The sequence below is a fragment of the Tetrao urogallus genome, assembly GCF_951394365.1.
Source record: "Tetrao urogallus genome assembly, contig: SUPER_28_unloc_2, whole genome shotgun sequence".
Taxonomy (NCBI): domain Eukaryota; kingdom Metazoa; phylum Chordata; class Aves; order Galliformes; family Phasianidae; genus Tetrao; species Tetrao urogallus.
Window position 1 is genome coordinate 58,442 of NW_027639057.1, and position 22,123 is coordinate 80,564.

The window sequence follows — 22,123 nt, forward strand, 5'->3', positions numbered from 1 at the left end:
TGCTGAGCATCGCCCCCAGCTCAGACTGCAGCTCCATCCCGGCAGCTCAGAGCATCTGACAGCAGCGCAGTGTGGTCCCGAGGATCCTCTGATGGGGTGGATGCTCCCAACAGAGCACTCAGTTCCGCCCTGCTGCGGTCCCAACCTCCGCTTTCTTAGGATGCAAAGTCTGGATACTCCACAAAAAAGCACATGTGGAGCCCGACTCCCCCGCCAGGCACTGCCTGTCGCTTCAAAACAATCCAAAGGAGCGCCGACCTGAGGCACCAAACTGCACAGCAGAGCTGAAAGGCCCCTCCAGGGGCTGCCGGCCCGCAGGCGCTGCTGGAGGGCAGCGCTGGGCGCTGGGTGTCCTCACAAGCTCCTCCCGCTCCGCTCGGCCGCTCGCTGTGGATGCCAGGCAGCGCTGCCCCAGCTCTGCCTCTGTGTTTGCATCCGCGTCCCAGCCGCCGGCAGCTCAGCAGGTTGTGCTCCCTGTGCCCCCAGCAGCAAGGAGCGACGGCTGCGAGAGCCGCCAGAGCCGAGCTGAGGGCTGAAGCCACCCGCACCCTTATCCTGCTGGCAGCCCAGCCAGAGCCACGGGGCAGAGGACGAAGGTGTCCTTGAAGGCGTTTATCCGCCGCTGTCCCCGCCGGATGATCACCGCAGCCAAAGCCTGGAGTTACGCAAACACGACACGGCCGCTCCGCGCAGTTCGGATCTCCCCACCTGCAGCTCTGCCCATGCTGGTGTTCCTCCCACAGCCCGTCCTGCACAGAGACCAGGAAGGAAACCAGTTGGATGAAGCGGCGCCACCAACGGCGCAGCTCTGCCGCCTCCCCGAGCCCAGAGGTGCAGCATCGCCCAGAGCCGCAGCCCCGAGCTGCGCTGGGTCTCAGCGAGGCTCCACGCAGAGCTCCGGCCGCCCCCCCCCACCCGTCCCCATTTTCCACACTGCCGCCTCTCCCCACGGGGCCGCACGGCTCTGCTGAGGCTCGCACCCGGGCTGAGTCACCAGCAGATCCCATTACGCCTTAATCCTCCTCCTTCCCCTCCCTGCCCAGCGCCGAGTTGGGCGCTTTGGCAGTGCGACTGTTTCCAACCCGGCGGGGCAGCAGGGAGGGCAGCGGTGGATCGATGCAGAGCAAACAGGCGCCGCCTGCTGTGGGGAGCCGTCGGGGCTCAAGGGAGCGCTGGCCGGACGACGAGGGGCCGCACGGCCGCGAGCCCGAACGAATCCGTTAAGCCGCCTCGGCGCAAGCTCCGTGCTCAGTCACACTCGCGCAACACGGAAGGGATTCGGGGACCAATGAGGGCCAACAAGCCCAAATACGGCGACCTCCGTTGAACCAATGAGCGCTACTCATCTCGCCAGGACCGGGCGCTGCGGCCAGGGCTCACGGCGCAGGGGATCCGCGCAACCGAGCGCCGGCAGCAGCGCAGCGCCGAGCGGCGCCTCCACGTGGCTCGGGGCGGCCGGCGGGCAGCGAGCCCGGCTCCTCGCTGGTGCGGCAGCGCGGGCCAAAGGCTGGCGGCCCGCAGCGCGCAGCCGTTCCCCGTTCGCTCTCCTCTCCGCGCGGATCGCGCTTACTCTCCAGCGGCTGCAGCCGGCCGCGCTGCTCCGTTTCGCCCAGCGCGGGGGCGACCCGTGGGAGCTGCTGACCTGAGTGACGAGCGACGGTGGGGATCAGACAGGAGCTTTCGGAGCCCGCTACCAATAAGGAGCGCGGCTGTTGGCACTGTTGATGTTAAGGTGATGCTGCTGTCGAGGAGGCGTGCAAGGAGCTCTGACGGCGGCGAGGCCCCTGCTGGCCTGCCCTGATTCGATAGGTCACAGGAGCGAGGCTCTTGTCCCTCCTGGTGCTCCCTGAGCCTCCAGATGCAGCGGTGTGCACCCAGCAGAGGATAAGATGGATGTCGATTTGTCCTCATCCCACATCCCTCCTCTGCTGCCTCCCCCCGTTCGTTGGATGAGGAGTCAGCGACGCTTCGTGACTGCGCGCCTTGCCGCGGGAACAAAAGGACCTGTTGTCGAGGATCAGGATCTCGATCCTAAGGACTCTCAGACCGTTCGGCAGCGACACCGCGCCGCGTCCAAAGCCGTGCTGCCTGGGCTGAGCCGTCTGGAAGAGCAGCTCGTCGGTGTTGGTGTCGCGGTCCGGGGGGAAAAGGAGGGCGGCGTGTCTGCAGAGCGAGGAGCGTCACCTGCAGGAAGGACGGCCTCGGAGAGACAGGCAGCCTCGGCGGGCGGCGCGATGCTGAGGGTGGTGAGGTGTTGGATGTGGCACAGAATCGGTGGGGGAGGAAGCTGAACACTGCTGACGTGTTTTTTGGAAGCAGGGAAGAAGGGAGGAAAAGGTGAAGGGCTTCAGAAAGGAAAGGGTGCAACAGGGGAGAACTGAAGGCTGAGGGAAAGGATTTAGGAAAGCGGCGTTGGCCAGGTCAGCATTTGGTGGTTGAGGAGGGAAAAGAAGAGTCCTCCGATCCAGAGCAGGAGCCGGATTTATTTCCACCCGACCTGGACGGCTCTGATCCGGGACAGAGATGGAAAGGGGCAACCGAAGCTGCTTTTATAGGAGTGATGCTGCCAAAATCTTGTACTGCCCCGCTTGTATTATGGGGAAAGGCACGGAATGGCCTGGGCCAACATCTCAACGGTGGAGCTGGGAGATTCAATTGTTTGGCTGGCATTGCCGAGCTACCTAACTACAATTCAGCCTTGGAACAGAGGTGTTTGATAGAGAATCTCTGGAATATCTCAAGGCTGCACCACAAGAATTGCATCTGTCAGGTCAGTACATGGCAGCGTGTTTGTATGATGGGTTCCTATGATGGATGGGATGAAAACACTTGGGGGCGCCTGGCAGCGCGTTGTTACTTCGTGGAATGATTGCTGCTGTTCGGTCCAGCAGCCCCAGATGGAGCAGGATGCGGAATCTCACCATGTGGCCAAAGGCACAGAAACCACGGGGACTCGGTTGCCCCGGCTGCTTTTTGATCGGGCAAGGCGTGGAACCCCTGGAAGCTTGGGTCTGGATGGATGGCTGCAGGCCTGCTTAAATATGGCATTGTGCTGTTAATTGTGGTTTTGTCTTCTCATTTGCATACCTTGCTGCTTACTATGCAAGCAAGGCATGATTACGTGCAGCACGCCTGCACTCTTTGGGGGAAAAGGAATCCCGCTGTGTGGGCCCCCAATTCCTACGGCCCCTTTAAATAATAACAAAAGGGGAGATGTGGAGAAACTGCGAGGTGTTGGGGCACGGAGGAACGTTGGCCCGACGATGAGGGGCCTCTTACGGCTGCGAGCCCGGATGGATTCGTTAAGCCACAGCTGCAGGAGCTCTGTGCTTGGTCACACTCCTGCAGAACACGGAAGGGATACGGGGACCAACGATGGCTAACTGGATCCCGCACGGCGACCTTTATTAAACCAATCAGCGCGTTCCCATCTCACCAGGACCAGGCGCTGCACCGCGCGAGCAGGGATCACACAGCAGGCAAAGTGCAAAACCGAGCAGCGGCAGCGCAGCGCTGCGTGCGGCCCCGCGGGGCTCCGCCGTTCAGGAGCGCAGCCGCCCCGCGCAGGGAGGACGCGGAGCGCAGTGCAAGCGCTCAGGGCTTCCTCACGGCCCCGCCGCCCCCCACAGCAGCAGCGGTCAGGGACCCCCACGCGGCACCCCCTGTGCGCTCGGCTCCCATCCGGGCGCGGCTGAACGGGAAACTTCCAAGGGAAGAAGCGGGGCAGTTTTGGAGAGCGTTGCGCCGCTTCGGTGCCGGCTCCGCGCCTTCCCCGCCCACCGGGGATCCCGAAGTCAAAACGCAGCCAAAGATGAGGCAAAATCCTCCAAAACGCACCGAAACCCAAACGCTCGGCTGTGAGCTCCGCTGCCAGAAGGGGCTCCTTTCCCAGGCGAAGCCGAGCAGCCGCTCCCCGCCCCGTCCCTGCGCCGTCTCACTGCGCCCAATTCACTTCCAAAGCGGGCGGGCAGACAGCAGGACGCCGCGGCTCGCAGCCCTTCCCTCGGCGTGGCTCTGAGTCACCCTCCCGCGTCAGCCCGTCCCCGGCTCGCCCTCCTGGCACCGCTCAGCTCTGACAGCAGCCCTTCCCCCCCAGCAGTGGCCCAGGAGCTCCGGCACACGCCACGAAGGCGCCGACCCCGCAAACCCACCCTTGGGCTGAAGGGCTCTGCAGGTTCAGAGGGTCCTGGCAGCTTTAAACCAAACCAGCTGCAGAACTGGGAAAAGCTCTGCGGGGAGAGGGCGGCAGCGCAGTCAGACCCCGCCTTCCCTGGGCGTTATGGCAATAAACGCACCGCGACCCGGCAGCTTTATAATGAGCCCGTCCCCTTTGCCCCCCAGGAGCCCAAGGAGTGCAGCGCTCTTGGAAAGGAAGACCCACAAGGGAAGCAAATGGGTGCGCAGTGCTCAAAGGCAAACTGAAAGCTCAGAGCTGTGAAGGTAAAGCTCGCCATTCCCCACTGCCGGGATGGGAACCGCAGCCCAGCGTTACGCTTCAGAGGTAGGAAGCAGAAAAACAACGCTGTGAATTGCTCATCCCACAGCACAGCAAAACAAAGAGGAATTCAGGCCTGGAGCCAGGGAAGCAAAGCACTCAAACAGCCAAGCAGCAGCAGAGCGCTCTCAAAGGAGCGAAGCGAAGCAGCGCTGAAGCGCTCCGCTGGACGGAGGCCATGAAGTCGTCCTGCGCTGCTGCCCCGCTCCTTTCTGCGCAAAACCACGGCGTCCTGCAGCCACAGCGGGGAGGTGAGAATAAATGTGTGCTGCTGGTGCTGCAGAGGAACAAACCTCCCTGCTGGGAAATGCAATGCCCGCACTCCCCGGTGAGCCCACAGCACAGCCCCAGCTGGGACGGCCCCGCAGGGAGCTCAGGGCAGCAGGACAAACAGGTCTGAAAGCCTGCAGCGCTGCCTCACCTGGTCGTGGGCTCCACGGCTCGAGCTCCTCTCACGGGTGCTTTTCCAAAGCTGCTGCAAACAGGCGCCAGCAGGAAGCCCCAGACCGGACCCGCTGGTTGGGCCGGCTTTCAAACAGGAAATCCTTCAGGATTTCCAAATCTTTTAGGATTTCCTGCACAGAGCAGCGCCCGAGATTTGCCGGTGGGGAAGGGGCGCAGCCAGCAGCCCGGCCGCGCAAGGAGCTCCGCCTGCCCACCGCGGGCACGGCGTGGGGAGAGGAAGGGCTCTCCGAGCGCGGATAAAAGGAGCCGAGGAGCCTCCCGGCTTCACAACGCCTCCCGGAGGAGCCGGGCGTGGGCTGGGAGCGCGGCGCTCACCTTTCCCCCAAAATCCGGCCGTGCCACACGGGATCGGCCCGCAGCAGGCAGGGCTGTCGGGAAATGCGGACGCGTCTTCGGCAGCGGGCCGCGAACGGCGGGCGGGGAGGAGCGGGGATGGAAGCGCCACGTTCCGAGTTCGGATCCCGACCCCCGCAACGCGCCGCGTTTGGAGCTCAGTGCTGAAGGGCGGGGCGATGCTCGCCGCTCCCCCCCATCGCGAACCATCTCTAATTACTGCTGTCATTAATTGCGTCCGCCGATATTTCGCATCACCGTTTGAGCCCCCGGTGGCTGCCGGGTTTCCTCCCAGCACACAGAACCGCCCGCTGTGCCACCCGCGCCCCCCGGTTCCCCCCGCCCTCACCTCGCTGCGCTGCCGCCGTCGCCGCCGTTTTTCCTCCTTTTTCCCCCTTTTTCCTCCTCCTTCCCTTCAGCGCAGAGGCGCGGCCCGCACGCCGCCAGGCCTACGCCGGGAGGGCGGACTTAGGGCGGAGGAGGAAGGGCGGGGGGAGGAGAAAGCGGCAGATAAACAACCACACGGCGGGGCCGGGCCCGGAGCCGCCCTCCCCCGGCCGCCGGTTCGCCTTAAGGCGGGGGAAGGCTGGCGGAGAGCGGCTTACGGGCCGGGCCTACAACTGCGGCCTACACGGGCAGCGCTTGCGGCCTAACCTGAGGCCTATGGGCCGGGCCTATGCCTGCGGCCTACACCTCGGGCCTGGGCCCAACCCTCCCAGCAGCCGGCCTGCGGAGCTCCGGGTGTCCCCCGTGCCCGGGGCCGCTCCGCCTCTCCCGACAGCCCGCGCGGTGCCAACGCCCCGCCCTCAAGGCCGTGCCGGGCCGTGGCGCGGATTGGGGGCCTGGGCCGGGCGGTGGTCGCCGCCGTCATGGAGCGGTTCTTGGAGGGGCGGCGGGCGGCCCTGCAGGTATGGCCGGGAGGGAGCTGCGGGGTTGGGAGACGCGGGGGGACGCAGGACAGCGGGTAGAAGGGGATACGTGGGGGTGGGCGTAGAGGGGGTTTGGGTTTGGGGACGGGAACACCGCAGGGATGCGGAGGGTGTGGAAAGTGGGACTTGTGGGGACGGGGGCGGGCAAATCCCACAGACTGCACTGTGTGGGGTGCAGGGGGACGAGCAGCACGCAAATGGGGGGGTGCGACCCCCATTACCTCTGCAGGAGCCCATATTCCCCCCCACCCCACGGCTGGAGGTGACAGTGCTGTGCCCTGCACGCCTGCACCCCTCCGTGGAGCTCCTCCACCCCGGCCCTGGAGCCATAGCACACAGGTGGCTGGGGGGACCCCCTCCCCACGTCCTCCCCTTCCTTGGGGCTTTTGGCAGAGGTGGGGGACCTGCAGTGAATGGCACAGACGCCGGGCTCGGCCCGCGGCTGTTTACTTCTTTGGTGGAATACATAAGGGAATCTGGGTTATGCTGTGAAGTATTTGTCACTGGGGAAAAATCTGCAGGCAGGGCGTCACCCTGCAGCGTTGTGTGCTGTGCTGAGGGGAGGGATTTGGGACAGAGGATCTGTGGGGTGACAGTGGGGTTCCTGCTGCTGCCTGGGCTGAAAGGGGCATTTCGGGGGTCAGAGCCCCACATTGACAGTGTCTGCTGGCTGGGTGAACTGGGGCAGCAGCTAGGGCTGAAAGTTTCGCTTGCTTTTCACCACATCCAGAAAACTCACTTTGGTCTGAGGTTAAACTAATAAGAGTCCACAGTGGGTCCTCCATCTCCCACGGGTGCCGCATCCCTGGGTGGGGGAGGATCTCAATTTCCACTGCTGCAGTGCTGTGTGACCTGCTTGGGTTTTTCCTCTCCCAGTTTCTCACTCGTGTGCTGTTAACGTGAGGCTTTCAAGCCGCAGAGCAGCCCTGCCTGGGTTTCCCACTTGGTTTGCCCGTTCCCTGCGAGCTGCTCCTGGGGGTGCTGCTGTGTGAGGCCACAAATGGCTCCGCGCGCCCCCAGCTGCGTTCTTTGGGGGCTTTTGGGGGCAGATGCGTCCCAACGGGGCTGACGTCTCACTCTTTGGCAGGAGCACATCCAGCGTCGCCAGGAGGTGCACGTGGTGATGGGCAACGAGGCCTGCGACCTGGACTCCACCGTGTCTGCCCTGGCGCTGGCCTATTTCCTGGCAAAGGTGAGGCTGCCTGCGTGCTGCTGGGCAACTGGGGGGCTGAGGGGACGCCGTGCCGGGTGCTGATCCCCCCATGCAGACCTCCGTGCCACCCAGAGCCGCCTTCATCCCGGTGCTGAACATCCCACGCGCCGACTTCGCCCTCCGCACGGAGACGACGTTCCTGCTGCGGGAGCACAGCATTCCGGACTCCTCGCTCATCTTCCGCGATGAGATCGACCTGGCGGGGCTGCACAGCGCCGGGCTGCTCTCACTGACCTTGGTGGATCACCACGTCCTGCCCAGGTGAGCACCGGGATGGGATGCGGCTGCGCCACGCCGCTTCTTCCTCCCCGTCGTGAAGCAATCAGATTTTAGCCCAGGGTGGGTAAAACCTTTGCCCTTCCGGGGTATTTTTAAGGCAGGAGGAGAGGAGCAGAGGGGTCTCTGCTGACAGTGGTGCATGGCAGGGGCGCGCCGGGGCTGTGCCAGGGCTCTCACCGTCCCCATCTCACCCGCCAGCGCCGACGCAGCCCTGGAGGAGGCCGTGGTGGACGTGCTGGACCACCGGCCACTGGAGCGGGAGTGGGCACCCAGCTGCCAGCTCACGGTGGAGCTGGTGGGCTCCTGCGCCACGCTGGTGACGGAACGGATCGCCCAGGGCCCCCCGGGCGTGCTGGACCGGACCACGGCCGCGCTGCTGCACGGTGAGGCTGCCGGTCGAGCTCTGCTCCCCCGGCGTGGGGCTCTGCTCCCGTGTGCCGACAGCCCCGGTCCCCGCAGGCACCATCCTGCTGGACAGCGTGAACCTGAGCCCCGCGGCCGGCAAAGTGACGCCCCGCGACGTGCGCTGCGTCTCCCTGCTCGAGTCGCGCTTCCCGGAGCTGCCGCCGCACGACAGCATCTACGGAGCTCTGCAGGCGGCCAAGTTCAACGTCTCAGGTCTGGTGCTGGGGGCTCGGCGGCGCCGTGCCGGGCGCTGTGCTGTGTCTGTGGTGCTTGCACTCAGCTCCTCTCTCTTCCCAGGGCTGACGACAGAGCAGATGCTGCGGAAGGACCTCAAGACCGTCTCCGGTGATGAACAAGTCCTCGCCGCCAGCGGCATCTACATGGACATAGAGGTGAGGCTCAGCGAGAGGCTGAGGCCCGGCGCTGTGATGTGTGACACCGACCTCTGCCCTCCTCCTCCAGCTCTTCCTGCGCCGCCCCGGTTTGCTGCAGGACCTGGAAGCGTTCTGCCAGGCTCGTGGCTACTCCGTGCTGGTGGCCATGACGGTTTCCTTTAACGAGTGCTATGAGCCTAAGCGGCAGCTGGCGGTGTACAGCCGGCACGAGGCCCTGCGGAGCACGGTGAGCCGGCACGAGGGTGTGCGGAGCAGGGCGTTTCGTCCTTAGAAGCCCCCCGGTTCAGGGCCGGGGGTGTCAGAGCTGCACAAAGAGGCTGCCTTCTGTCCCCCCCAGGTGTGCCGTGCGCTGGAGGAGGCCACAACCCCGGCGCTGCAGCTGCAGGCCCTGCCCAGCCCCTGGCCCTGCATCAGCGCCTACACGCAGGGCAACACGCTGGCCTCCAGGAAGAAGGTGCTGCCCATCCTGCGGGCCGCTCTGGGGGGGACGCCGGGCACCGCGGCAGGGATGGAGGAGGAGGTGGCCCCCCCACCCACCCCGATGAACAGCCTGGTGGAAGAGAGCCCGCTGGCACAGGCTGTGCCCCCCGTCTGCCCCCAGGCTGTGCTGGAGCGGGTCAGCCGCATGGCCGCCGAGCAGCCGCCCCCCGACTGCGACAAGTGAGGGGCCGAGGTGGCGCTGGGGTGCTGTGGGGTCCCGTCCCCAGCACGGAGCCGCTGCTTCCTCTGAGCCCGGCTGGCTGCCGCAGCCCCCTCCTCACTGCCGACCGCCCCAGTGCCCCCCCTTCCCACCGGGGTTGGTGCTGTGGGGCCGCAAGGAGCCGGGCAGCACACGGCCCACGAAGGCACCGGGGCTGTTAAGGAATTCTTCCCCTCCTGGCCGTTGGGGACTGAAGTGCCGCAGCTGGGCACGCGGCTGCCTGGAGGCCGTTAGCTGCCATTTCAGTACTAAATTTGCCTCTTCCCCCCACTGCTGGCTGTCGATTTTTCTTCATTAATCCCCAGTGCTGCCCCACAACCCCGCAGGTTGTGCTGCACGGCCCCGCGGGCGCCCCCCCCTCCTGGGCTGGGTTGGGGGTGTGACGGAGCCGAACCCCCACATCCAGCCCCCCGTCCCCCCGTCCCTGGGCAGCCCGCGGGCCCCATCTCTGCCTAGCACAAGATTTTATTTCAAAGGTGGGGTTTTGTTGTTTTTCCAGTGGGTTTTCCAGGGGGATAAAAACTGACTCAAGCATCCGTGCTCACCGTGGGGCTGAGCAGCCCGGGAGCACCAGGAGCACAGGGGAGGGAAGGGGAGCTCGGCTGCCCGCGTGGCTCCGGCCTCTCGTTCATCTCGTTCCTGTTCAGCCCCGGCGCGATTTGAACTATGTACACGTGCGCCTGAATTGGGAACCTGAGAGTCCCTCCTTCCTGGGGGAGCAGCCGGTGCCGATGAAAGCCTGGCGGTAGCAGGAGAGGCCAAGTGGGGGATTTTGAGCTTTAAAAAAACCAAAAAATCTCCTACAAAAGAAGGAAGGCGGAGGCTCGCTGGCGGCGATGCCGGCTGAAGGCTGGAGGAAGTGCGGCTCGGTGGCAGCGCTGGAGCTGCAGGGCGCCCGATGCCGGGGCTCCGAGGCTCCGCAGCGCCTCCCCCGCTCGGCCCCTGCAGCGCAGCCCGCCCCGCTGCCGTCCGACGGGGAAACCGAGGCGTGGGGGGCAGCGCCGGGAGGAGCCCGTGGGAGACAGCAGTGCCGGCTGGAGTGTGGGGAAAGGGAGAAGGCGGAGGATTTGGCACATCGTGGCCGTGCGCGGCGTCTCCCGGTGCGGGCTGCGCTGCTCTGCTGCCCCCTTCATCGGCGGAAGGGGGGACCTGCGGGGGGTGACCCAGAGCTGCTGGGACGGCCGTGGGGCTCCGCCTGCATGAGTTACCGCGGGAATCGAGCGCTCCAGGTTGGCTTTTCCTCCGGTGTGGGGATCAGGCAGTTCAAGTTCGGGCTGAAAGAGCCAAGAACCTGCAAAGTTGGAGAGACGGCAGGTTACAAAACTGCCCGAGCGGCGGCTCGTTAGATGCCTTAATTAGCAGCGTGCCTCGGACGGTGACAGCGGGCGCTCGGGGCTGCCCCGCTCCCGCCCGGCTTTGTACTCACGATGCTACAACACGCGGGAGCTGCTCCACTGCCGCTCCCGTCCGCCTTTGGACCTCATCTCCTGCACTGCGCCCGTCTGCAGGGAGAGGAGAAACGTTTCACCACCGCGGCGACGGCTTCACCAACCTGGGGCGCCCGGCACCGAGGAGGAAACGCCGCCGCGCCGCCCGAGGGCTGCAGCCCCCAGAAGGGCAGCAGGCGGAAGGAGCCGCTGCGCAGGGTGGGATTGCGGCAGCCTCGCGTGGAGCCCCCGGCCCCCAGCCGTACCATGGGCAGCCCCTCGCCCGCAGCCATGTCTCCGGAGCCGATGTGCGTCAGGTGCACGAAGTTCATGGGCTCGCCGATCATGGAGCGGTCGATCCGTCTCCTCCTCTTCTTCTGCGTGGGGATGAAGGCCGTCAGCCCCCCTGCGCCCAGGACCCCCCAGCACCATCCTGCCCCCCCCAAAGCGCTGCAGCTACTCACAGGCTGTGGTTTCTCCACGACGCAGCAGCCCAGCTTGTGCCAGAAGTCGCTCATATTTGCGGTGCCTTCCAGCTTTCCTCCCGGCGGGGCGGGGGCTGCGCTGCTGCAGAGACCCCCGTGTGCTCTCACTCCATGGGGACGGGGGGGGGAGGCACCTGAGGGGGGGACATGGAGAAGGATTTGTCCCCGAGTGGCACTGCAGCTCAATGGGGCGCAGTGGGGTCGGGCTGTGGAGGGGCTCCGCACCCCAGAGAGGCGCTGCGGGGAAACTGAGGCACGGCGCTTGGGAAGGGGGGGGGAGGGGGCAGCCGGCATCCCGACAGCCCCAACCTGACCCTCAGTGCACTGAGCGTTGACCCACGGCACGCAGTGGGGGCGACCCGGAGCCCTCTGCCCCCGGTGCGGGACGCGGGGGGACGCTGCCATGGGACGGGGGCACGGCAGTGAATCGCAGCCCCCCCAGCAAGGAGCTATAAATAATTTCCGAAAAGGGACCGGAGGTTGAGCTCTTCCGCTTCGGCTCAGAGAGCAAATGGGGCGGGGGAAGAAACAAACAGGAGCGCAACAAACAGCCCCGGAGCAGGGGGGGAGGGGGGTGGGTTGGAGGGGCTGGGGGGGCACGGCTCTGCTCTGAGGCGGCCCGGCAGCAGTGCGGAGTTGGTCCGAAGTCCAGCGGAGCACAACCACCACCTCGTGCCCTTGGGGTGGGGGGCGCAGCCGCCAGGAGCCCCCTCCCCAAACAAACAGCGGGACGCCCGGACCCCCAGGCCTTCAGGTCTCCCCCCAGTTCCCTGGTTGGGGGGCCTCGGGGTGAGCTCACAGAGCTCCCAGTCTCCTGGGCCCAACCGTGCAATGAGCTGCGCCCGGCCTCAGCTTCCGCGTGCAAAGCTTTGGGGGCTGTGAGGCAGGGGAAAAGTCGCCAATGTCACTGGGGGGGAGGGGGGAAGGGGAAATGCCTTCGGGCAGACCCAGCCCGGCACTCACAAAATGACTTCCCGGTTGGGAAAGCACCGCTCGGCCGCTCTGCGTCACCGGGGGGGGGGGGAACTGAGCGGGGCCTCCCACGGGCTCCAGACCCCAAAACCCCAATAAAGGTGCCGACCCCTCAGCCCCCCTCACCCCCCTCCCCCACGCTCAGAGAGGACGGGGGGGTCTGATGGGGGGGGGGGGGGGGGGGGGAACACCGGATCGGGACCCCCAGGACGAAGGGGTGACACGGGGGCCGCCCTGCGCTGTCCCCTGTCCCCTCCCTCTACTCCAACGAGGGGGTGCCCAGGGGGTCCCCCCAGCTCGGAGGGGTCGCGTTGGGGTCGGCGGGGGGGGGGGCCGGATCCCCGCCATGAGGCGTAACGTGAGGAGCACCGCCGACCCCCAGCGCCGAGGGATCCCCCCCCACCCCCAAACTCCAACCGGGGTGGGACGAGGGGGCGCCCCCCCCATCAGCGGGGGCGGGGGGGGGCTGCGGGAAGGACCCCCGCGTTGAGGGATTCGATCGGGAGCGAGCCTCCGCGCCCGGCCCAGCGCGGCCCTCTCGCCGTGGGGCGGCCCTATAGGGGCCCACTATGAGGGGCTTCGCTCCGGGGGGGGGCGGCTCGATCCCCCCCCCCCTTGCCCGCGGGGGTCCCACCGCACGGCGCCCACCCGCACCGCTCTCGGGGGGGGTTTCGTTACGGGCTGTTTTTAAGGCCTTCTTCCGCCAGGCCTCTCCCTCCCCCTCCCCCCCCTTTCCACCTCCTCTCCACGTCGGTTTCGGCCCCGCTCCCCCCTCCCGCTCCCTCCGCGGCGCCCCCCGCCCGCCGCCCCCCGCCCACCTGGCTGCGCTCCGCCGCGGCCCCGCAGCTCCGGGTCGCCCCGCTCCCCCTCCGCCTCCTCCGCCTCCTCCCGGCGCGGCGCGGCCCGGAGCGGAACGCAGCTCCAACCCCGGACAGAGCGAGCATTGCAGGCCGGGAGGCGGGGGGGGGAGGGAGGAAGGGGGGGATCGCGGAGCGGGGTGCGGGGTCGTGGGGTGAGGGATGGGGGATGGAGGGGGCTGGGGGTGCAGGGGGTGTTGGGGGGATTTGGGGGCTCGGCAGGGAAGGGAGTGGGGGGGCTCTGTAAGGATTTGGGGGGCTGAACGCTTTGCAGGGCCGGGGGTGGCGATAGGAATGGGGGGTCTTGGGGGGGGTTGCAGGGGGTTGGGGGATCCTGCAGTGCAAGGCTGGGGGTCCTGGGGATCAGCGGGGGGGGGGGGGCGATGGGGTTGGAAAGATTCCTTCTGAGCTGGGGGGGCTCAGAGGGGGGATGGGGGTCTTGGGGGGCTGCTAAGGACTGGGGGGCAGCCGGTGAGGCCGAGGGGGGTCTTAGGGTTGTGGGGTCCCTGAGGGTTCGGGGTGCAGGGAGGGCTGAGGGATCCCGGGGGGGTTGGGAGGATTTGGGGATCCAGCAAAGCTGGGGGGGGCTGAGCAGAGCTGGGCTGGGGGCCTCAAGGGGGCTGTTAAGGATGGGGAGCCCAGAGAGATTGGGGGGGGTTCAGCAAAGCTGGGGTCACCCAGCAGAGCTCAGTGGAGCCGTTTGGGGCCGTTGGTGAGGATGGGGGCTGTGCGGGGCTTGGGGTGCCGCAGAGCTGGGGGCCTCACTGGGGCGGGGGGCTTCGCTCCGGCTGAAGCAGCCCCCCGCCCTGCCGTGCCGCTCGCCTCCTGGCGCTGCTTTCCACCTCAACGTCAATTTCTGCACCAAAAATAAAACAAAGCCGAAATCTGTCAGCTGCTCCACGATCAGAAGCGCCGCGAAGCCTTTTTGGGGACACGGGCAGCCCGGCCCCCTCCCCACCTCCCCACAGCAGCCCCGTCCGCAGGGAGAGCCGCTGCCGGAGGCCGCGATTGGGGCGATGCCCCCCGAAGGGCCGCCTCCGCCCCTCCGTCCCTCCACCCCCCCGCATCCCATCTGTCCGCCCCACGGGTGGGGGCTCTGCTGACTCATCTGCCCACGCCCCCCCTTCCCACCCCCCCACGTCGGGCGCTGCGAGGGGCTGCATTGCAGACCCGGCTGCGCCAACAGACAAAAGCGACGCCGCATCGCGGAGGCACAAAGAGGAGCAGCGACCCGCAGCCCCCCGCAGGTACGGCCCTGGTGGGGGGGGGCACGGGGTGCGGGTTTTTGGGGTGACGGCACATCGCTCTGCACATCGCTCACCTTTTCCCAATGATTTGCGTTACGGTTTGGGCCGGGGGCACCTTTAGGGTCTTGGGGGGGGGGGGTTCTTGCGTTTTGGTCCCGATTATTTTTAATCCGCTCCGCTCTGAGCTCAGCGCTGCCGGGCTGTGCTCCCCCCCCCGCCCCCGGAGCTGCGCTCACACGGCAGCCTTTCATCGCCCTCCCCATCCACGGGGGAGCCCAAATTTAGCCGTCGGTCCCCCCCAGGGCCGGGCTCAGAGCAGCATCTCTGTCATCTCCTTGGATTCAGGGCGTGAAACAGGGGCACGCAGGAGGAGCAGCACGCTGCGGGTGCTGTAACGGCTTCGGGGGGGCTCAGCCACACAAACGGAGGGAATCGGGGCAGAAATGGGGCGAGAGCCTTTTGCTGGGGAGGGGCTCACCTGGGACCCGGCTCCTGCCCTCACCCACAGAGCACACAGTGCTGTACTTCCCCCCACGGATTCCCTTTATTCCTTCCCCCTCCATCGCCCCCCTACTTTCCTGCTCCCCCTTTTCCTTGGCCCCCTTTTTCTCCTTCCCCAACCCCCTTTCCCCATCCCCAGCTGTCAGGAAGCCCTGTGGGCTGGGGGGGGGCTGCCCCCTTCCTCAGCCGCATTTCAGGCTGGGATTCACCCACTGGCAGCACCGCCACCCCAGGTCACCCCTCCCCTCCCCGGCAGCCCCACCATGCTGGACACCATCAGCAGTCAGTACGACTCCTTCATCTACTGGAGGATGCCCATCCCACGGCTGGAGCTGGCGGAGCTGGAGGGGCTGGGCCTGGGGTCCCTCTATGCGCCCCACGGCAAAGTGCCCGAGGCGGCCCAGGAGCCCGGCCGTGCGGAGGAGGACAGCCTGCTGCCCTTCAGCAGCTTCAACTTCTGGAGGGCGCCCATCGCCAGCCTCAGCTCCTTCGAATTCGACCTCATCTGACGCCCTCCTCCCTGCTCCCCGTTGCCAGGCATGCCAGGGTTCGGTTTCGTTGGTTCTGTGTGGTGTCGGGTGTTTGGTTTTGCTTTATTTTAAACCCCTGGGCGTTGCTAAGGAAGCCTGTGCTCAGCCCAGCCCTGCGGCACCGCCTCACCTCCTCCATCCCTCCTGGGAACGCGGCAGGGCGAGCGGAGCCAGGCTGTCCTTGGGATGGAACCCGTCTGCTTCGCTCCTCAGCGCTGTGCTGAAATCAGAAAAAGGAACCAAAGCTCCAATCGCTTCGGATTTTTATGTGCTTTGGTTGTGGTGTTTTATTTTTTTTCCCCCCCCAAGATTGTTTTCTGGGAGAGCAAATAGCAGCTCTGTCATTGTGGGTGTGTTTGGGGTTGGATGCAGTGCCATGGGAAGCCGTAGTAAAGCCGTGATGCAAAACATCCCAAAAGTGACCTAAAAAAAGAGGGGCAGGCGGCTGGCGGCAGTCAGAGTGCTGGGAAGGCACCAGAGCTGGGCACAGCTCCCCAGTGAGAGCCGCACCTCTGACAACGACCCACTGCTGGCAGAGGTGGAAAATCCCAACTCCAAAACACGGGCTGGAAAAGTGGGTGCCAATCTGAGCCCGTAACCCACGTGGGGCTGCCCAGCCATCCGCGAGGAGCATCACCTCCACTGCTGGCAGCAGGCACAGCCCGTCCATCTGCAGACAGCTGCCACTGGAGGACCAGCATCCCGTCAACACAGCTGTGTCCCATTCCTGCCTGAAAGAGAGAAAAACGGGTTCAAAGTAGAGCCGCCGCCCCATTTTCCTCCACAACCCGATGCCTTTCGTCCCCCACCCGCTGTGTTCACCCGCCCCCTGCCCCCACAGAACTCTGTGTCAGGTTTGTCCTGGTTTCTGCCACAGCCCCACACTGCACACAGCCGCTGTGCCGGCAGTCTGGCACTGCTGCTTCCCTGTGCCGCCTTCCGCACCTGCCAATAAAGGCTGAATGTCCTCCTATGAGTGCTGCTCCTTTCCTATCCTCAGTGCCAGGATTGCAGGGCTGGGTGCTGCGCTGCTCAGCTCCACATAACGCCTCCTTTAATGGGAAGGAAGAAGGCTGCCATCTCCGGCCCCACGCCGCTCTCTGGGGCTCAGGACACGATCTGTAACCCGGTGGGTCACCCAGCTCCCGCAGCCTTTAGGTTCTGCTCTATGGGTTCCTTCCCATCAATGCATTCCACCCCATAACACCTCCCCCCCCCCAGATCACCTCCAGAGCTCAGACACCGCACCCACTTCAACTGTAAATCATCACTGCGGGTTAAAAATGAATAAACAGCGCCTCACTTTGCCTGGAGGTGCAGAGAACTGACAGGACAAAGCAGAGGAGGGAAGGAGGGATGGGAGCAGAGAACACAGGGCACAGAGATCAGGAACGCACTGAAGCAGTGCTGGAGCCAGCAGTAAAACATACGAGTTTAAAAAAAAAAAAAAAAAAAAAACCAAAAAACCCACAAAAACCACTACAGACAAAAATCGCACATTACTGAACCCCGCTCCCCCAAGCACACGCCGCACCCACCGAGGACAGCCCAACCCTCACAGAACTGCGGCCGCCGCCGCCCTTTTATAGTTGGCGCCAAACGCCTCTGCCGGAACTATGAGGACTCATCGCTCCCTCTGCGTGAGGTAGACTGAGATCCTTCCGCTCGAGAAAATAATCCCCGCTGGGCCCCTTGGCTTCTCGGCACCTTTCTCCCGCCCTGTGGTAGGAAAGAAAGAGGAGAAAGAAAGAGGAGGAACCCCTCAGACCGCCCCGTGCCCGCTGCAGACCCCATCTCCTTCCCTCCGCTCCCGGCGGACTCTTTGGTCGCTGCGCGCCGTATCCTTCCGCGGCGGCCATTTTGCGTGCGCGCGGCGGGAAGGGGTGGGAACCACCGTGAGGGGGGAAAGAGGGCGTGGGGGCGGCTGAGAGCTGGGGGGGGGGGGGGACGAGCGGAGCGTGAGTGGGGCTGTGGGGTGTGAGGGGACGCTGAGGGACGGGCGTCGGGAGGACGATGAGGTGCCGGTTGGCTTTAGGGATCTCTCATGGGGGTCCTCAGAGCGTTTTGGGGTGGGGGCAGGGAGGGCCTGTTCGCCCTGAGGGGTGATGGGGGTCCGTAGGGTTCGGTGCAGCCCCGTAGGTGAGCGCTGAGGGAGGTGACTGTGTGACGAAGCGCCGTGGTTGGGGCTCTGCAGTGGTTCCTATGAGCTGCAGCGTTCGGAGGATCCCACAACTGCGGCGCTGGGACTCCTGGAGGTCCTCCGCTCCAAAGCCCCCCAAAGCGGTTCCCTGCAGCGGGATTGCGTCCAGGCGGGGTTGGATCTTTCCAGAGCTCTCTTCAATTCCTCTGCGCCGTTCTCACAGCACAAAAGTTTGCATGTACAGACAGAATTCCCCGGGCTCCATGCTGTGCCCACCGCCCCTTACCCCGTGCTGAGCAGAGCCCGGCACTCCTCCTGAGCTCCGCCCTTCAGATCAGCGCTGATCAGACCCCTCTCAGCAGCTCTTCCCCAGGTGAACGGTCCCGGGGCTCCCATCAGGAGGTGCTGAGGCCCCGCCGTCTCTGCAGGGCTCTCCCAGCACTTCGGGTTTGCCCTGAACTGCGGAGCCCCGTGCTGGGCTCAGCGCTGCAGCCGTTGCCTCCCCGTGGCAGAGCGGAGGGGAGCAGCGCCGCCCTGCCCTGCCGGCCCCATTCTGAGCTGCAGCCCGGGGAACCATGATCCCTCTTGGCCAGCAGGGCACGCTGGTGGTTCGTGGTCCGTCTGCTGGCCGCCAGCACCCACAGAGCTCCCTTCAGCAGCTCAGCCCCCAGCCTGCACTGATGCATTCGTGATAGTGAGCCAAACATCTCTTGGTTCCCAACCTCAAGCGTTGCATGTTCCAGCTGAACACTTAAATTCACAGCTCTTCCCAACGCAGACATACAAGATGTGATTTTAGAGCTGCCAAAGGCTGCCCAGTGAGAGGTGGGGTTGAGGTTTGTGCTTGGCTTTGCTGCAGGGCCTCCTGGTGGCTCTGTGTGCAGTGTTGCAGTGCTTCACTTCTGAATTCTTCATTTAAAAGCAGGCCCTCTTAGAGCTTCCAGCAGTTTCATAGAGAAGCAGTTGAAGGCAATAAAAAGATGTTGCATTGTGGCCTCGGTGCAGTTGGAATCGCTGTTGCCCTGCACGGCCCACGGCCTGCCTGCACAGCTGTGTGTTTGTAGACAATTGGAGTGTTGTCAGAGTGAATGGATGGGCCTTAAAGCTGGGCTTTCACAGAGCGGCATGCCAGCATAACCCTGATGTGGGGGAAAATGCAGTGGTTCTCTGTGCTGCCATAATGGTTGGGTGCTGGCGTGGTTTGGGATCAGTAGAGACGCTGTTGTCTGCGGGGCTGCCTGCAGGACTGGTGGCATTTGGGTTCTGCTCCTTTTCTGGCCTTGGCAGGAGTTACGAGGTTTGCCTTCTCTCTGTGAGGGATCATTGCTGGGGTTGGGGGAGCCGCTCGGAGCTTAAATGCTGTCCTGACTCCTTGTTTGCCATTTATTCTCTGTGATGCTCAGCCTCTTTCAGAGCTGCTCTTTCAGTGTTACCTCTTTACCCACCGTGTCAGAGTTCTGTGTCTTTGGCACAACACCCAGCAAGGAACGGCCGAGGCTGAGGGCATGGCTGAGCCCTGAGGGTTTCTTGCTGCTCCTCAGTGCTCTGTGCTGCGGGAAGCACCCTGATGGGCCGCGTTCCTCTTTCAGAACGATTTGTGGATGCCGAGGACATGCTGAAAATGACTGGGCAGCAGAACACAACCACCGGGCCGTGGTGGAGCTGCTCGTCAGATACGGAGCCCACGTCCACGCCTTGGGCAAGTTTGATAAATCACCCCCTGACGTCGCTTTGGACAAGAACGATCCGGAGACCCGGTGACCCTGCAGGTAGGCTGATGGGGGAGGAACCTGCTGGTGACTGACACAAAGCTGCAGGGAGAACTGAGCCGATGGTTCTGAGGGAATCTTGCCCTGATGCTCGGATTGGAGCGCTGAGGCGGCTCCGTGTTCTCGGTGTGACGCGGCAGATCCGCAGCCCTTCTGCATTGCTGTCACAGGGCTGTGTGGGAACGTCCCTGCAGGGTGCTCACAGCAGAGGGCAGGCGGATGTTGGGTGCAGGAAGGGCAGCCACCACGCACAGCAGGTGTTGGCTTCTGGCCACGGAGCCTGAGAGTTTTCTCTCTTTTTGCTGGGTGATTCCCAGCCAGTGCAGGAGGCTGGATCTGCTGTGTGTGGCGGAACTCAGCTGTGGGGCTGCTCCAGAGCCTCAGAAGATGGATTAGGGTGATTGCAAGAGAGGAATGGCTGTCGTAGCCTGTGCAAAACCCTCAGCACTGCAGCGCTGCTGGGGGGTGTTGGCTTTGTTCTCCGTTGGCTGCAGAGGAGCTGGGTGCACGGTCTGTGAGTGCTGAGCAAGGGGAAGAGGGAAAGTCCTTGCAGAATGAGCAGCCCTGCGGACGCGCGTGTTACGCACACGTGTGCTCGTCGCTCCTGTGTTGGTGGCAGTAATTCGGTTCCTCATTGCTCTGTAAGCCACGCTTTGGTGGGAAAGCACTCAGTTAAGGCTGAGCCAAACGGGGGCTGGGGTAATTCCAGAGTTTGTCACTAACTGCGTTTGGGGAAATCCAAACCGCTGCTCCTTTCCCACCACACGGGCGGGCCGCTGAGCGCAGGCTGGGCGCAGCCTCCTCCCGTGAGCCGCCCGCTGCGCGCTCCTCAGATCCCGGCCGACCTCCTTCGGCCCCGCGGTGACCGGCGGCGCTGCTCCGTGCTGCGCTCCTCGTTTCCCACCAGAGGGCATCAGCGGCCGCCGGCGTCCCTTGAACCCTTTTACCGCTACGAAGAGTCCCGCAGCCTGGAGGGGTTTTACGGAGGAATTAGCGCTCGGCCGGTGCGAGGAATCCGATTATGGGCTGCTGCGAGCTGTGTGTGCAGCCCAGGCCTTGGGAGCGTTCTTTGCAAATCGGTCCCTCAAAACCTTCCTAAAATCGAGGGCGAGGGCAGCAGATGGGCTGCAGGGGGGAAAGGACTCCCCAGTGGTGCTGGGTGAAGTGCAGGATCTTTTTAGTGCTGATTTTTCAGTCTGTGGGGCGGTTGTAGGTTGTGTGCGTGCCAATAAAAGGCTGTTTGCACCCTTTAACCTCAGATTTCCTGCTCCGTTCTTACAAAGTCTGCCTTTGAATAGGAATCGCTGCGGTCAATTGGAGGAAGGAGCATTGTTTGGGGAGCTGAGCGCTGCTTATCACACTCAGATCGCTGCAGCAGTGACTGTACTTTCCCTTACTGAACCGAGGGGGGAGAAAGAAAGGGCCTCGTCTGCCCTTTGAACCGGGTCACGTTCAGGAGCCTGGCAGTCAGAGTTCACACCACACTTCCCCTTTGGGTCTTTCTTTCTCCGTAGCTCAGTGCTTCAAACCAGAGGTAACTGGAGCTCTGCAAGTGCCACGGAGGTTCTCAGCCCTTGTGCTCGGATGTCCCCCCTCTGCAGCGCACGGCAGCTCCCCGCTGTCCCCATTCCCTGCAGGCCGTGCCGTCCCGCCTGCTGTCTGCTCATAACCAGGGGCAGCGGCTGCCATCATCACCTCAGAGCCGGGGAAGGGTCATGAAGGAAGATCTGCTTACCAGCTGCTTCCAGCTGCAGTCCTCCTAATTAATGAGCTGGAATGCTAATGCTTTGGTCTCGCTAATCTGCAGAAAAGAGCTTTTTCTCAGCAGTGTTTTACGCACGCCTGGCGCGCTGTGCTGTTTCCCCCACTCTCGCTAAGGCTCGCTGTTTCCAGGTTGTACCCGAGCTCGGCCACCCGGCCTGGGTTTCAATTCAAGGAAGAGAGGCGGAAACGCTGACGCTTCTGTTGTTTTCCTGTTGGCACTGACCTCATTTCCCAAGGCGACGCAGAGGAGCTGCGGGCAGCAGAGGGCAGCGCGTCGTCACCATCGGCACCGACGGCGTCGCCCCGGCAGCCCGCAGCCAGCCGGCCTCGCCGGCCCTGCGTCGGCACCGCGCGGGACGGGCGGGAGGGCAGGAGCGGAGGGCCGGCAGCGGGCCCTGCGGCCCTGAAGGCCGTCGGTTCCCCGGGCCGCTGTGCCCGGAGCCAGCCGGCAGGGCAGGGCGGCGCTGCTCCCCGCCGCTCCGCCACCGCGAGGGCGCTGCTGGGCGCACGGCACGGAGCTGCCGGGTGCCGGGCGTCTGGGAGCCGCGTGCAGCTCCGTCTGAACGTGACCGGAGCTGAGCAGAACGGGGTCGCGGAGCCGCGGCGGCCTCCTTAAGCAGCGATCCGAGCCCCCCGCCCTTCACTGCGCGGCCGCTGTGGGGGTTGGGCTGGGGGCGCAAGGTGTGAAGGTGGGGCACGGAGCCGGGCTGAGCTCCAGAGCTGCTCCGTGTTTGCGTTTCCTCAGGGCGCTTCGGCCTGCTCTCCTGAGAGCCTTCAGTGCGCCGCAGGGCTGCGTGCCGATGTGGATTAATATCGGAGCAGGAAAAGGGATTAGGAAATGAGCTCTCCTCCAGTGTTGAGGGTTACATCGCTGCTGTCTGCTTTCAGGCCTCAGGAATGGAAAGCCGTCCTCTAAAGCTGTTAATTGATCAGAATTGCTTGCCAAATTACTACAAAGGATCCCTGGTTGTAACCCGTTCATTGAGCTGTGGGGCATTGCTGCCCTTGGTGCTCACACCGTCTGTCTCTCCTGGGCTGGGTGGTTCTTGCTGCTGGCCTGAAGACAGCCCGTGTTATCAGGTTCAGAACACACTTCTCAGAAGGTTTGTGGCTGTTGCAGTGCCCAGAGCTGGTCCTGGGGCTGCCTGCACAGGGGATGTTTGAGAACAGCTCTGTTCCTCAGCTGGAAGGCCCCAGCTGCTCATTGCATTTCTGTC

At 64.5% G+C, this 22,123-nt stretch overlaps 3 protein-coding genes across 3 annotated transcripts; 2 read left to right on the forward strand and 1 right to left on the reverse strand.

The window, feature by feature from the left end:
* Positions 1-6,162: 6,162 nt before the first annotated feature.
* Positions 6,163-9,376, forward strand: PRUNE1 (prune exopolyphosphatase 1; the record flags this gene model as incomplete). The annotated part of the gene is made up of 8 exons (XM_079550949.1): positions 6,163-6,201; positions 7,310-7,414; positions 7,491-7,696; positions 7,913-8,097; positions 8,174-8,332; positions 8,417-8,511; positions 8,582-8,740; positions 8,852-9,376. 8 exons carry the CDS (start codon positions 6,163-6,165, stop codon positions 9,176-9,178), a joined length of 1,275 nt encoding a protein of 424 aa, XP_079407075.1. The 3' UTR covers positions 9,179-9,376.
* A 1,268-nt stretch (positions 9,377-10,644) lies between these two features.
* CDC42SE1 (CDC42 small effector 1) lies at positions 10,645-11,159 on the reverse strand (the record flags this gene model as incomplete). Its single annotated transcript, XM_079550960.1, has 3 exons — positions 10,645-10,716; positions 10,908-11,018; positions 11,106-11,159. 3 exons carry the CDS (start codon positions 11,157-11,159, stop codon positions 10,645-10,647), a joined length of 237 nt encoding a protein of 78 aa, XP_079407086.1.
* A 3,807-nt stretch (positions 11,160-14,966) lies between these two features.
* On the forward strand, positions 14,967-15,212 carry MLLT11 (MLLT11 transcription factor 7 cofactor; the record flags this gene model as incomplete). Its single annotated transcript, XM_079550981.1, has 1 exon — positions 14,967-15,212. One exon carries the CDS (start codon positions 14,967-14,969, stop codon positions 15,210-15,212), a length of 246 nt encoding a protein of 81 aa, XP_079407107.1.
* Between the last annotated feature and the right edge of the window lie 6,911 nt (positions 15,213-22,123).